General features: G+C 43.2%; 1 protein-coding gene across 4 annotated transcripts in view; it reads right to left on the bottom strand.

Moving 5' to 3' along the window:
- PIEZO1 (piezo type mechanosensitive ion channel component 1 (Er blood group)) overlaps positions 1-16,022 on the bottom strand; it is a 742,509-nt gene that overhangs the window by 326,237 nt on the left and 400,250 nt on the right. For all 4 annotated transcript variants that reach the window (XM_069215849.1, XM_069215848.1, XM_069215845.1 and 1 more), the window contains 3 exons: positions 6,185-6,285; positions 2,405-2,665; positions 1,595-1,709 (listed from right to left, as the gene is read on the bottom strand). In XM_069215849.1, coding sequence (XP_069071950.1) covers positions 1,595-1,709; positions 2,405-2,665; positions 6,185-6,285 — 477 coding nt within the window. The remainder of the gene's footprint in view (positions 1-1,594; positions 1,710-2,404; positions 2,666-6,184; positions 6,286-16,022) is intronic.

Below are 16,022 nucleotides of genomic sequence, written 5' to 3' on the forward strand. Positions count from 1 at the left end.
CAAAGTGACACCATAAACATGTTATTAAAGGAACAGCAATGTCCATTACTCAACTTGATGATGAAACTCAACAACCAGACCATTCAATTTTGATCCCACACAACGGGTGGATGCACGTCAGAACTGATGTGGACCCCCTTTCAGCATATTATAATTTCATTCATGGTATGATGTACTCTGGTAAACGGGAGAGAGTAGCTGCTTATTTGAGGCTAAGAAATCTGAACCCCATGCAAAATAACCACCAGTACCCCTAGTGTGAAATCATTAATTTCTACACAGTCATCATAGTGTCTTAACTACATCATTAAGTATTCTCCTCAACATGTGCTCAACCTTAAACAAAGGAATGTCCATAGCACCATGGGGCCTATTCACCAGCTGCACTTTGTAGTGTGTGAAGTACCCTATGGTAGTACTAACATACCACAAAATGTAATTCACAAAACTATTGCTGCAGATTTCCACTGCCGCCTCACCTAACTTTACTATGCAGAGATCTCCGTATACGTAGGGCTCTGTTTTAGAAGTGAATGTGGGACAAACAGAAAGGGGGAGTTGAGAGGTCTGATTCAGAAATACATTTGTGGCTAAATATATCACACTTTACTATGGCATTCTGCTGGTAAATTAAGTTCAGTTACTCTCTATCTGCCCTTCTATTGGACTTGCATCTCCCAAACAAGTGTAGAATATTTCTTATCATGAATGTGATTACCATTCAGAAAACACAATTACAAGGGATGACCATGTCATTTGGGGGTTTCCCTAGAAAGCCACAACAGTGATGTATTGATTAAAAAGGTGTACTTGTTATGCCTGAGGAGCATATTTTAATGTTTGCGATTGGTACCACAGGGAATGTAAATTGATAAAATACCTACTAATATCCAAACTGTTATATTTACCACCAAAAGTACAAAGGATTCACTCAAATAAGGACAAACCTCAGAGTGAGGTTCGAAATGCTCGACTAGACTGCTGAGGTACACCAGAAATGCCAACTTACCAAAGCATGCAGAGGGGTGCCCATTGCTTTCTGATATTTGTAACTGACAGGCTTCCTAGCTTTCTAAATCCCCTCTTGTAATCTTGGCTTTCCTAACAGGAACAGGCATCAAGACGTCTCACAAAGAGATACTTTGTGGGGAGGGAGTTTCTTCACTTTTGAGCACTTTACTGTGTTCCAGCAGCGCAGATGGACCTTATGTACAGTCGAGACCTCAGCCTTCCCCAAACTGACCCTTGAAATCAAAAGCTTCACACAGTCTCCTCATTCCAAATGGCTTAGTCAAGCCAGCCAATCAGCACACACCCACTCAGACCAATGGGACAGCAGCACTCCGGTTTCACACCCAAACCCTGTCTGAAGGCACCACAGGATATGCACGTTCAAATCATCAGCAACACCGAGTCAGATTAAGAGAAATGTTTATCGACACGATAACCTCATTGTGCACTAAGCCTTTCCCAGATATTGCCATCAAATCTGAGCATGCTGTACTGAATAGACCTCTTCATACATGCTAGGAACGTCCAGAGAAGCTGGCTAAACCTGGTTGAGAAGTGCTCAACTCACTACATTCCCACGCACCTGTTTTTGCCACGGCCACCTCTGTGAGTGGGACCGACGTTCTCCGCTTCCTCTTGAGGAGCTGCACTTTTACAAACTGCCTCAACAGGAGCCAAAATGTAAGAGTATAAAGGAGCTGAGAAGCAAGGAAAAAGTAGAAATTAGACTCTTGGACAGAGAAATGGTAGAGTCTGCATCACACACATCAGCAGTGACATTTGGCTTTGCTTATGCTAAACTCACTGCATTACTCCCTAGGGGTCAGTTTATTGCAAGTAAAAAAGGTGCCGATGTAAAGTAAAACACATTTTTGATCTGATGGGCTATTGACTTTGTAGTTTGATATACCGTGGATCGGCCGAGCACCAACCTGGTTTACATCCCTAAAAATATTTCCGACAAAGAGTAAAAGTATTCACAACAATAACACGGGAAGCACCAAGCACCCCCACAAGGCTAGGCAGTAACCCCTTTCTCCTCAAAAACAAATGATAGTTCCAATACTGACCAACCTCTGAAAAAAAGCAGTGAATATAGGACATAAACGAGTCTGACCCCTGCTTCGATAGACAAGGCCCTGTTGGAGGCTTTATGCCAGGACCATTAACAGCGCTGAGCCCCAAGAAAGACCCCTACTGTTGCCGATGACTGATCAAAGGATGGCCTCTGAGCCCCCAAAAAAACATTTGCATTAGTTTTCAACTCTTCGAGCCACCCCTGTTTGGTTTGCTTAAAGCATGGCAAGTTACAAACTTGTAATACTATTTTCATTTATTCCATTTGAGATGCAAACCACATCTGTACAACAGTAGCCTGTTTTGGAAGGCTCACCATGGCTCCCAGGTGGAAGCAGGGGTACTGCGACCGGATAAGGCCAAGCTGTGCCAAGCTCATGAAGCCGATTTTTGTTGGAAGTTCCCGCTCCAGATCCATTGCCCAGACATACTGCAGGCAGCAAAGAGATATGCCATACAGCAGAATGAATGGGGAGCACAGCATGGCGAACTGGCGCCGGTTCCTCACGATCCAGATGAGGCAGGCCCACAGCAGAAGCACGAACGTCAGCCAGCTGTGATAGGTGATACTCCAGACCTGTGGCAAGAAAACAGACACAAACATGCTCAGCGAGTCAAACATGACCAATGCGTGGCCAGATAGAGTGCTAGAATAATATCTTTGACTACAATTCAGGACCCAGTATGTTAATGTTAACCACATGTTTTAGTGCATGCTTTATGATGTAGCATAGCTGAAATAATTGCATAAAATAAGTTGGTTCTTAAATAGTGAAAGTGGAGAGTTTCAGGAAAGCACTGTTCTCCCATTTTTAGAATAATGAGGATAAATGTATTTAGCCTTCCTTATGTACCATCAAACATGTATGTGAAACCAGTGAACCATTTATTATGTGTCTGTTTTGTAGTTTAACATCTCCCAACCCAGTCCACTGGACGTAACCTTGTACATTTAAGTAACTAATAAAAATGATGTAAGGTCTTGTTCCTGGCTTTTTGTTTCATTACTAAAAACATAAATTCCCTCTTCCTCCCTCATCCTTTGAAAACTTCCAAACCAATATCTCTAACTTTGTAACTCCTATGTAATTTGCAACATTAATTTTGGTAAAGGGCTTCCAGTGTTAGTACCAATAATGACTAATAACAGTAATATTAATGGCCATGGCGACGAAACCTAATTGGTCAAGACTATATATACACAAAAGGATGATGGACGGAGTGCTGAACAATGCAAACACTCACCCCCAGTCACAGATCTGGGTTTAATCCATAGTTCTTCTGCTCATCATGCCACCCCGGTTGGACCCAGCCATATGCAAATCAGTCTTGACCCTGTTCCTCATGGGAACACTCCAGCCCGAACTGCCAGGCCAGGTCCTCCCTGAACCGGAAACAAGCATCCTGGGACCGGTTTCAGGGTATCACCCTTCATCAGCCAGGCTAGCTTGAAGCAAGTGGCACAGTGAGCAAGGGACCCACGTTTGGGCATACTCTTCCCACTTAGGGCAACTTTAGCAACACAAAAGGATGATGGACGGAGTGCTGAACAACGCAAACACTCACCCCCAGTCACAGATCTGGGTTTAATCCATCGTTCTTCTGCTCACCATGCCACCCCAGGTTGGACCCAGCCATATGCAAATCAGTCTTGACCCTGTTCCTCATGGGAACAGTCCAGCCCGAACTGCCAGGCTAGGTCCTCCCTGGACCGGAAACAAGCATCCTGGGACTGGTTTCAGGGTATCACCCTTCATCAGCCAGGCTAGCTTGAATCCAGTGGCACATTGAGCAAGGGACCCACGTCTGGGCATACCCTTCCCACTTAGGGCAAGTTTAGCAACACAAAAGGATGATGGACGGAGTGCTGAACAATGCCAACACTCACCCCCAGTCACAGATCTGGCATTATGGTGTATTCTGATTGGATGCTAATTCAAGGCATCAACCAGGAACCGCAAAGGGCTTGACATGCATTTGGAAGCAATACTTCAAAATAGGATTGTCTTTCTTACTCACATTCCAATGTCAAGGTATTCAAAGTAAGCAGTTTAGGAAGTCATTACAGGCTATAAGCAAATGGCCACGATGGCCTGAGGGCAGACTACATTGATGTATGAGTTAAGAGTAGGTCCTCTTAAAAATGTTTTTTGGATCCGAGGGAGGATAGCAAGAGGAAGGCTCATCATCAACCTTAGGGAAAAGGACCACAAATGTCATTCTAAATAAACTACCTTACCTCTGGATATGGAACCCAGTTTGGAGTTGACTGGTAATACCAATATTGACCAACAGTAAAGCGTCTCCTGTAGTTAGCAACTGGATGAGGAGAAGAGGCTTCTGCTATTTTCTCCGGACTGTCCCAACACCCAACTCAATAACTTTGTTGATATGACAACCACCTCTAGGCAATACTGATTATGTGAACAGCGAGCATCCTGAGGCTGTTTGAATGGGTTGCATCAATCATTGAGGAGTTTCTTTCAGCCCTTTGTCCTCTCTATTCCCTCAGGGTTCGTGCAACAGCAGATATCAGAAGGGTTTTCTGTCTTGCAATGGTAGAAATTGTCTTGGTGCAATAATGCAGTATCAACATGCAACTAGGACAAGTCATCTTTTTAGGCAGAGGAAGAATCAAAACTATGTTTCAGACAGAGATAAGTAGAAGGTGAAAGTGAGGGAGAGAGGGAAGGACATATAAATGAAGTAATATAATCCAATAAATAGTCGCAAAATGAGGCAGAGGGATAGAGGCAGTCACTTGTATGGATAAATCATGCAACTACCTAACCCAAGCATTGAGGTCGTTGCACACACTTTCCATCGCAAGATCATAAAGTTTAAGACACCATGCATATAATAACAGAGGGGCACCCTTTACCATCATCAAGGCAATATATTACATGCCAGGCAGATCATGTACATCTTCCTCTCTGCTCCATGTGCAGGGACGTAATTATCAATAGTACAGTAAGTACAGGGCCATGAGGCACATGGGTGTGAAGATCTAGTGTGCCCCAATAATTACAGTTTTTTGCACCCTAACTAGGAGTAGAGAGGCATGTTCCTTGCCTGCTTTAGGGATCTTGGTGTCCTTAATGTGCCAGTGTCATCCCAATACAAAACAGATTGGAGGTCATGTATTAGGGTGTCTTGCCATCAAACCTGTGTAATGTACTGCCTAAACAAATACATGCAATCTATTAGCATATAAACTCCCTTAAAAAAAAAAAAAAAAAAAAAAAACACGGTCAGAAACATATTTCGCATCAGCCAGAACACATGCAGCCACCTTCTATCTTCTATGTCCTTTATGGAGCCTTGACGCCAAGAGGCCATGTACATGGTAGCAGATGTTTTATGCAGACATAAAAGAAGGTGTTGGGAGAGCACACAAGAGAAATTCGTGCATTTAAAAAGTGGGACCTTTAAGCACACAGATTTCAAATAGAGCGACAACTTAAATGGAAATTCCAGTTGGCAGACTCCAAGAAATCGTGACTTACAGGTTTTTGTAAATGGACAACTAAAAAAATCTACTAATCAAAATACCAACTTAAACCAGCACAACACCACCAGGTACCAATAAAGACAATTAGCTATATTAGGATCCAGTTTCAGCCCTTCACTTGAATTTTCAGTACTGCACATTAGGAAGTATCTAAACACTCCAAAGGCTAGCAAATGGACCCACCAGAAAGCAGTTTGAACTGGTGAACTTAAACTTCCACCAGGTCAGAAGTACCATAAGAAAGAGAGTGAGAGGGGCTGAAAGGGTAGATGAAAGTGACAGTGAACATAACAATGACAGAGCTACATAGAAACACACAGAGATGCACAGATAGAGATATAAAAATGGAATAGAAAGACAGAATGAACTATAATTGATAAGTACAAGCAGATGAACAAAAACGTTATCCTTCTATAGAGAAACATTGCACAGCGAGAGACAGAAACAAAAATAGATATGGAAAGACAGCCACAGAGTGACAGATAACACAAAAAGATGGGCACCCAGACAAATATGGAGAAAGGGATAGACTGGCAGAAGGATGGATTATTTACATGTTGCCAGGATGGCAGATTATTCTCTTACCATCATGGCAATGAGGGCACATATATAGCTCTGGTTCATGATCACATGACCCAACATGTGAAGAGGCGATTTCTCCCTCTGCTGCTCATTCGTCTTCATTTCTGTGGTAAACGAAGATTAGATGTAGCCAATAGGTATCAACTAATATGACATTTATCGAAAGGGCAACATTCACTAGTACATGCAAAGAATGACAATTATATTAATGGGCATTTTCACCAATGGGCATCATGCAATAGGGCATGTACCTATGGTCAGCGCCTAATAATTGTACAATCATTGGAAAGCATCTAATGTGGCGTGACCAATAGGTAATATCCCATGAATATGTAAACAACTGGCAGCATCTAACAGGACATATGAATAATGAGAAACAATTAATAGTATACGTAACCAATAGCCTGCATCTAATCATCAGGTCACCAATGTGCTATATATATAATGAGACATGAAGCCACTGGGCAGCACTCATCCTCAAATGTAATCAATGAGCAGTATTGTGATGAGACTTATTACCAATAGGCAGCAGCAGACAGTACAAAAACACAACTAGTGTCTAAGAGTAGATAATAGTGATTTTGAACTGGAATATGGTAAGTAACAAGAAGGAAGGTAGTTTGTCTTGTACTTTGGTTCACAAGAAGTTATGGAAACTGGGATTCTCTTTCTTTTAACAGTCGTTTCCAGCATCAAAAACTGTTTAAATCTTGTACAAATCTGGCCTTGGATAATTCTCTAACGAATTACAAAAAAAGTAAACATTTATCGGAACTGCTGACACAATAAGCTGAGGTGGATGGATTGGGCACATTGAAAACTTTATGATGGAAATGATGTAAAAATAAATTTGGCTGGATAGTCCAGTGCTATGTTTGAACTCTTTTAAACTAAATGAGTTTAATGAAGCCTAATCAATTGCGTTCTGGAAAATATGTTGTGTTTATAGAGTGGAGTTGGTATGTTCGTTTTAGGACCTCAAAAGAATGGATTTAAATAAACATGCTTAGGTGGGCTGGTGAATGAGGAATTCAAGAGATTTACTGACAGAACAAAACATATATACTACTCATACTGTGAGACAAGTTTTTGCAAACAGAGAGAGGAGGAGAGAGGAGTTCGACACACGACGCTGGTCGACGCTGGTGCCGGGTGGCTCGCGTCGCGGCTGCTCACCACGAGTGCGAGGTGCGCGTCCGGCACACGGTTTGCTGCCGCCGCCGCTAGCCGGTGTCTGCCGCTGCTAGCAGGGGGAAAAACAGCCGCGGAAAACAGCTCGGGAAGCCGGAAAAAGCCGGGTGAGCTGCTTCTGTGGCGGGCGCAGTCGGGGGCTGCTGCTCCGCTCCGAGGTGCATGGTCCGGGGGCTGTAGCTGCTGGCTCGGGGAGCAGTTTCCGTGAGTTTCCGTGAGCAGGCAGGCGTGACCAGGACTGCTGCCTGTTTCTTCACCAGCGCCTCTGGAGGCCCTCAGTTGCGCCGGTTCGCTGTAACGGTGCGGACTACGGCGTGGTCTGGGCACAAGGAAAAGCCAGAAGCCAGAAGTCAGAAAGAGCACCAGAGGAGTCCCTGAGTCCCAGAGCACCAGAGCACCAGAGCACCAGAGCACCAGAGCACCAGAGCACCAGAGGAGCACTAGAGGGGCACCAGAGGGGCACCAGAGGAGAGTTTGGGGTTGCCGCCCTACCCTGCTACCATATGGTCTAGGTGAGCCAAGGAGGTGAGCCAAGGAGGTGAGCCAAGGAGGGTATCCGTTGTTTTCAGCCACCGTAGCCACCACAGCGGCACCTAGCCATATTTAGTTTCTCTGACCTGACCTGACCTAAGGAAAATTACCTGACCTAAGTGACTTAAGCGACCTAAGTGACCTAAGTGGCTCCTGTGGCCAGTGTCGTGGCCGTGAGTGGATCGAGAGTGGGCCACATAAAGTAGCGCATAAAGTAATGCAGTGCATAAGCAACGCATAAGTAGCGCAAGTAGGCGTAAGTAGACGCCTTTACAACAGAGACAGAGAGGATCAGAAGGGGCCAGATAGAGAGAACCAGAGAACCAGAGGAGGCCATTAATTGACATATTAAACTGCGCTAGAGGGATAGATATCATTCGAACATCACGCTTTTTGTACGGTATACTGTGCATACTGTGCGTCACCACACAGCAAAGCAAGCGAAGTCAAGCTCTACATTCTAGAGAAACGTCCTACAGATCCCGGAAATTGTTGAAGTTGCTGATCCATTCAAACAGTAAGACTTCAAAATGGTTGGAACAAGAGGGAAAACAAAGAAAGCCAGAGAGGCCAACGAGGCACTCAGTTATCCAGTAAAATCCCAAAGACCAGAGCAGGAACCCAACAGCTTACAAGATCTGGGGCAAGACCTGGGCCCTAGAGCCACTAATTTATCCCAGGGGGAATTTATAACCCAAGGAGTGGTCACAGCAGAGGCCGCAGCAGCAGAGGACGCCCATAATGGGATTCCCAATGATGAAAGCAAACCAGGAGGGACACCCGAAACGGCACCAGGGTCTATGCTGTCTATACGTCTAGTCCATACCGACTCTGATGATATGGGGCATGTATCACTGAATGCAGGTGAAACGGTGGGGGGCCTTGTTAGTCCTCTGCATAGGAAACAGCAGTATATACCGGCGCACCTGGGCTCAGGTGGGGCCAGGGGAGCAAGGGAAATTAAATCAAAGATAAATACTATTACCAACTATTACAACCATATAAATCTAAATTCTGATTGGCTGCAGAAGCAAACCTTTAAAGCTTGCGACCTCCCATCACAGCCATCAGGGGAAAAAGGTGACAATAATGTGGAGGGCGAGCTGGAGCTCTTAGAGACTGGGCATCAGGATTCCTGTTCATCCCAGCAGCGATCTGCCCGATCATCACGACTACCCTGTGGAACGAACAACTCTTTTGTGGGTAGCAAAGTGGGGTCAATTAGTTCCCCAGAAAGGGGCAGTTTCTCGGAAGAACAAAGACAAAGAAAAAGAAAAAGTAATGAATCACCTCATCCGGAAGCCCAAATGGGACCACTACATTCTGGGAGCTCTCCACTGATATTCCCTTTACTTCATCTAAAACTAGAACCTACAGTCCTTCAAAATGCAAAGGGGCCTGAAACAGAACAATCATTGCAGAAATATTCACATAAGCTCTCAACACCACAGCTTCACCATGGGAGCCAAACTGTAAAAACGAACCTAACGTTGAGCAGATTTGATCATAGTTCTTTTAGTCTGGAGCTCTCCTCGCCTGACAACTTCGTAATTGGTAGTATAGAGCCCCAATTAAACAGTATAACATTGGAAGATTTAAACCTCTTGGAAGGCAGCATAATGCTAGGTCATAGAGGAGAGGACGATAAGAACTCAGAAGGCCAGACAAATAATGAGCAAAGTGAGCAAACCTGGGGAAATAGAGACGATACCTCATTAGATCAACCAATTTTAAGCATCATGAAAGTTATATGCACAACATTGGACTCAATTGCAACAACGATCATGGTCCAGTCTCAAAAATTTGATGATCAACTTGAGCTAACTAAACAATTTACTAACTCATTACAGACCATAGATCATAGGATGGCCTTAGTAGAGGGTGTAATAAGGGAACATCTGTTGCACCAGGCAGTGGCTGAAAAAATGGACATGATGGACAGGCAAGTTTGTGGCCCACTGCTGGAAAAATTACTGGAAGTTCCGAAAGTAATCAAAGACATAATCGAAGATTGCAAATCTAGTCTCAATAACACACAGGCGTGTAACCACGAGTCAGCAAAAACAGAATCTAGAGTAACTGAAAGACCAATAGATAGTGAAGACAAAGAAGGGCCCTTTGGCACGGGACGAGACGAGTGCCCAGACGCAAAAACCCACATAGACAAGACGGAGAGAATCAACAAAAGTCCTGTATCTGCAATCGAAATCTCAAATACAGTAGAAAAAAGGACTCTGAGTAAAGGGCATCAACAAACAGGTAGACGGAAATACACATGGAAAAAAGCTAGAGGAAACAACAAAGTATCAGCAAAAAAGGCTTTAAATATGCCGAAACAGGCAAGCCCAACAGGGCAGATCAGGAACACAGGCGATGAGTTTACTCAACAGCAGCCTAAAGATCAGTGCATCAAGCCCGAGAGTCTCGAGAAACCAACTGACAAAGATATTAGTTTTATAAATAAAAATCCTGGATTATTGTGCGATAAAAGCTGCACCCACCATTCTCATATAAACCGAATCCCCATTGGCCCTAGGGGCTACCAAGCATCTGGGTACGACTTAGACAAAGGAAATAGACCAGAAAAAGACTCAGGTTCAAATCACGGGATCAATGAGGCAAACGATCCCTTAGTCAATGGACAACATAAATGGAGCCCAGAGACAACAAAATCAAGTACCGGCATTGATAAGCACCTCCCAGCCATAAAAAGAGATCACTCAATTCAGGCGCATTATCCAAATACAGTAGGAGTCCATAATGGAAAACGTCAGCAGTCTCTGAACTTTATCATCGAGGGGGTAGAACAAGAAAATAGCAAAAGTGAAAACGGAAGGGCAGAGAGCCCAGAATGCACAAGAAGCGAACAAAGTACAAGAAAAACCATGTGCGTGGATAATACAATAGCCCCGGTTCCCGCACCTCGGTCAAAAGTAAAATACTGCTCTCAGGCTAGCTCTGGAAACCACAACTTTAGTAGCCAGCCAGGGTGGGTTACTGATCCACCTGCTCCACCGCGTCCAGTGCTTGACTTGGAAACTAAAGGAAAAAAGGATAATTGGCCTCCACAAAGGCAACCTTACGATGAACTTAGGAACAAAGAGTTGCAACTCGGGAGGGAAAAAGGCCAGGTAGAACGAACATTGACTAGTTGGGCAGCTACTATTTACAATAAAGCAAAGGAAGATAATCAACCTCAAGGAAGATGGTCACAGGGAGGTGTCGGGCAAACCAAGATTCGCACTGAAATAATTAAAGAGCCTGACGCCACAATTACATTTATTCCCGAGTACTCCTCAAGAGGAAGTCACGACATTCTAAATAGGACTAACATCCTACATTTGGTCAATTCTTTGCCAGCTCTGCAGAACGTAACAACTAAAGACCTCCTCTCAGTAAGATTTATGCAAAGGAAAGAATCGGAGAACGGGGAATCAACAGAAACAGTCTGGGCTTCACCTTGGATAGTAGAACAGATTCTAAAATGTTCTAACATGATGAAGACATGGGGAATATCTACTGCTATTCCACAAAAGGAACCATATCCAACAATATTTCTTGAAAAAGCTCCAAAGCAAAATGTGTCGGGCAGGCAAGAGGTAGAAGGCAATTCTGGTTCGATACTACAGGGAGCAATTAGTTCCAAACAACAACTCCCTGAACGAATAAACCTGAGTAATATGAGGTTCTGCCTGTCTGTTAACTCCCCTAGAAACAGCAGGGGCAATCCCCCACAGTTGCAGAATGATGAAGAGCAACCATCTAGAAATTTGTAGCAACAAATGGGTAGCTCAAATATAAAAAATAGAACTAGTCCCACATTAAAAATCTTAAGCTGGAACATTGCAGGCCTAAAAAGCAAAATGGAAGATAAGGATTGGGTTGAATTTATTAAACAGCAAGACATCAGCTGCTTTCAAGAAACTTGGTCTACCAACGTCATTGACCTAGACGGGTTTTCCACTTTTTACATACCTGCTATCAAACAAAAAAAAGGAAGACCATCGGGAGGTCTGACCATTTGGATCAGAACTTCACTATTGGGAAACTCAGCTGTAACCCATGCCATATTAAGCAAGGAAATCCAGACGCTTGCAGTAAAACATGAGGAGTGGTCACTTGAAATAGTAAACGTGTACCTCCCTCCCGTTAGCCGGGCCCAAGTCATGCCTGGTGTGCGGCTCCTCGAAGATCATATCTCAAATAAAAGATCTAAGGGTTGGAGGAACCCAACACTAGGTCATGCGAATAACCGTCCCCCTCAGTTTTGTAAAACCCTTCTTCTAATATGCGGCGATTTTAACACTAAACCCCATTCTATTCTTTGGGATGAACAAGTAGTAGAGGAAGATCACGCTTGGAATATTCCAACGCCCCTCATCCAACATTGCCAAGATTCCAAAAAAGGGGAACTAATCTTTGAAGTACTAATAGAAGGCGGAATTCGCACAGTAAACGGAAGAACCAACTCAGACAGAACTTTTAAATCTACCTTTCGAACTGGAAAAAGACACAGTATAATTGACTATATGGCAATAAACATCGAAGCCTGGCATTATGTTATCGATATGGAAATAAGGGACAGGATCGAGAGTGACCACGACCCATTGCTAATGGAGATAATCCATCCGGACGCAAGCCTGGGGAAGGTTGAGTTTCCACTTAACGGAAATTGCTTAGCAATAACCATGAGACCAAATAGGAAAAACATACTAAGGTCGAACGTGGACGAACCCTATTTGAGTGTACCTAGTCAAACCTGGTTCCTATCACTTAGTACATTATTAAACCTACCAGTTAATGAAGCTTTACCCCTACTGGATAATTTTAACAACTTGCTACTACAAACAACAAAGGAAAGAACTAAGCATCCCCAAACTAACCCTAATACGATGGAGGGCTGGTTCGATGAAGAGTGTTTGAAACTAAAAAAGACACTATCGCAAGCACTAAAGAATCGCCATCTGAACAACCATAATGAGCAATACTTTTATGAATGCAGGCAACAGTACAAAAAATTACTAAGATATAAAAGGAAGACATTTCCACATAAGCTCTGGAAATCCCTCCTGCAGGCAATATCGGCAGGAAACTGCAAAAAGTTTTGGGAGATAGTCAGATGGGGATGCGAAGGCCCTTCGAAGAACCTAGAATTGAATATCAACCCACAACTCTGGGTAGAGCATTTTACCGCCTTGTACCAGGAAGAGGCCAAGACGGCATCCCGGAGTATGAATAACTCAACCAGCCTCATCCAAGGACTGGAAGGTAGTAACCAAAGATCAAACAAGGGAGTTCCACTTCAAACGACCTATGTAGCATCATCAAAAAGTTTTATTAGATCGTCAAATGGAACCCAGAATGAATTAGTCCCAAACGAACTCCTTGGCACAAATGCCACGCAAGCAACCCATTCTATCCCTCGTGCAATGGAGCTGACACCGGAATTCAGCGAGAAAGAGATTAAACAAGTTATTCTCCTTCAAAAACCGTATAAGGCTGCAGGCCCAGACGGCATACCTTCAGACGTTTATCGTAATCAGTTAACGTTATGGCTGCCTGCTCTAACACGCATATTCAACAGTATTTGGCACCACGAGGTAATTCCGACCTCTTGGAAGAAATCAATAATTGTCCCAATTCACAAAAAAGGACCTCGGGACTTGGTGTGCAACTATAGGCCTATCTCACTGCTTGACAGTGTTGGAAAAATCTTCGCCAAATTGATCCAGCTGCGTTTAGATCAATGGCTGGAGGATGGAGATCTAATATCGACACACCAAGCTGGTTTTAGGAGAGGCCAAAGCACAATAGATCAACTTTTTAAGCTGAATATGATCTGCGCGAAATACGCCACCCTAAAAGATTGTGCATTATATCTGGTCTTTGTGGATCTTCAAACAGCTTTTGACAGCGTCAATCGCCAAATATTATGGCAGTTATTGTCAGAAATGGGCATACAGGGGAAAATTCTAAGGCTGTTAATTCTACTGCACACAGGGAATACTGCTAGGGTTAGATATTCCACGAGAAATGATTATACAGCAGAAATTCCAATCCAGCGTGGCGTAAAACAAGGATGTGTTTTGGCCCCAACCTTGTTTAACTGTTATATAAATAAAGTAAGCCAAGATCTGAGGGAATTAAATCTGGATGTGCCAAAACTAGCCAATGAAAGTATACCTATCCTGCTTTTTGCTGATGACGCTGTATTACTGGCAAGAACAGAGATAGCAATGCATCGTCTACTTAGGGGTTTCGAATCATTTTGCACCTCAAGGAGCATGGTAATTAATGAGGAGAAAACAAAGTTTATGATTCTCAACCCAAAACAAACGATGCATTCGACCTTCAGGGTAAACAACAAGCCCTTGGCTCGAGTGACCACCTATGACTACCTGGGTTGCAGACTGGACGAAAAACAGACATGGAAATCACAAATCTACAAAAGTAACATCTCCTTGGCCCAGCACGCCGGAGCGGTACTTAGATTTGCTAAAGCCACAGGCAACCATTCTGTGAGTTCTGCACTGCTTGCTTATAAAACCAAAGCAAGGACGGCAGCACTTTACAGCGCAGAGATTTGGGGATTTAGAAAGACCCCATTAATACAAGTAACTGAGAATAATTTCCTACGCCGATTACTTTGTTTAGGCACTGCCGCACCAATGAATGCGTTGAGAACTGATTTACAAATGAGAAAGGTCGAGGATTACATTGCACTGGCCCCGATAAGATATTGGATCCGTATCTGGGCAAAAGAGGAACTCAAACCATACAGAGAAACACTCATGGACATCATGAAGCTACAAAATTACCGAAAATTGCCTTGGTTTAAACACATCTCAACTACCCTGGTTGCTATTGGCCAAGAAGACCTCTGGCTTCATCCAGGGAAAATCAGAAAGCCCAGTTTATCTGTCATTAAAAAGGCATACTGGGACCAAAAGACTCAGAGTATGTGTGAGACACTTAGCCCTTTACTCAAGAGGTACATTTTGCTCAACCAAGAGCTTAAACCAGCAATTTTCATAGACTGCATCTATCCGGAAGAAAAAAGGGCTCTCTATTTTAAATTTCGTATGGGTACATTACCAGTGATGGCGGTGACTAACAGATGGCAAGCCGTCTCACAGTGCGGATCAGAATGCTGTCCTTGCCTTCATGGTGGCCAAGAAACATTATCCCACTTCCTTTTATTATGTCATTTTACGCTTAAACTCCGCAAATTGTACTTACGTCCGCTTTTTAGATCATACGGGATCAGGAAATGTAATGAGGCGGAAGTGCTTTGTATGCGAGCAGATGAGAAACATATTGTGGCGAAGGTTTCAACTTATATATTGGAAGCGTGGAAGTTACGTTCATCAATGTACTCACAGTTGGCCTAAGTATAATTACTTGTGTTATCCTAGCTATCATTAGTATGAGACATCGCTGAAGGTTGCTGATTAAACCAGGCAAGGTCCTGGGTTATTATTATACTGCTGGCAGGTATCGCAAGAACCCAAATGATTAGTGCAAGAATAGGATATTTAAATTTTAGATCTATAATGTTTTTAGAATAAGTAAAGAGTCTTATGCCAATTATGGCTAATAATCAAGTTTTATGATATTGCAGGGCATATTGGATTCACCTAGGGCCACGTAAAATCAAAAACTCAAGTATAGTTTTTCTTTTTTACAATGTTTTATTTAATGTGATTTTATTGCGTGTGATGGATTGATACTTATTGTGTATTATTGTTATGGCCGGATAGGCTGACAACAATTAAATAAATAAATGGTAAATGGAAACTCATACTGTGAGACAAGTGACTGACTCTGCCCCAGCTCTACCAGTGTTCTAGTGGCACTAACCGTGTTCCTCAGAGGCCAACCTTGGTTTTAAAGTCATGAAAAATATAGGCAATTGCGTGTCGAAATCGTGATCTCAACACTAGGATTCATAATTTATTTATTCAAGGGCTCTCTACTACCTGAACCTATTTATATTGTCTGTTGTCAGTGCCTAGTCTTTGTCAGAAAAAGTAAGTGTGCAAAAATAAAACGTATGTGAAGTACGGGTGAGGCAATGGAGAGGTGCAGTCTCTCTACAAAGCAGATATTCTTTCATGAT

This window comes from Pleurodeles waltl, chromosome 12 (assembly GCF_031143425.1).
Source record: "Pleurodeles waltl isolate 20211129_DDA chromosome 12, aPleWal1.hap1.20221129, whole genome shotgun sequence".
In the NCBI taxonomy this organism is placed as follows: domain Eukaryota; kingdom Metazoa; phylum Chordata; class Amphibia; order Caudata; family Salamandridae; genus Pleurodeles; species Pleurodeles waltl.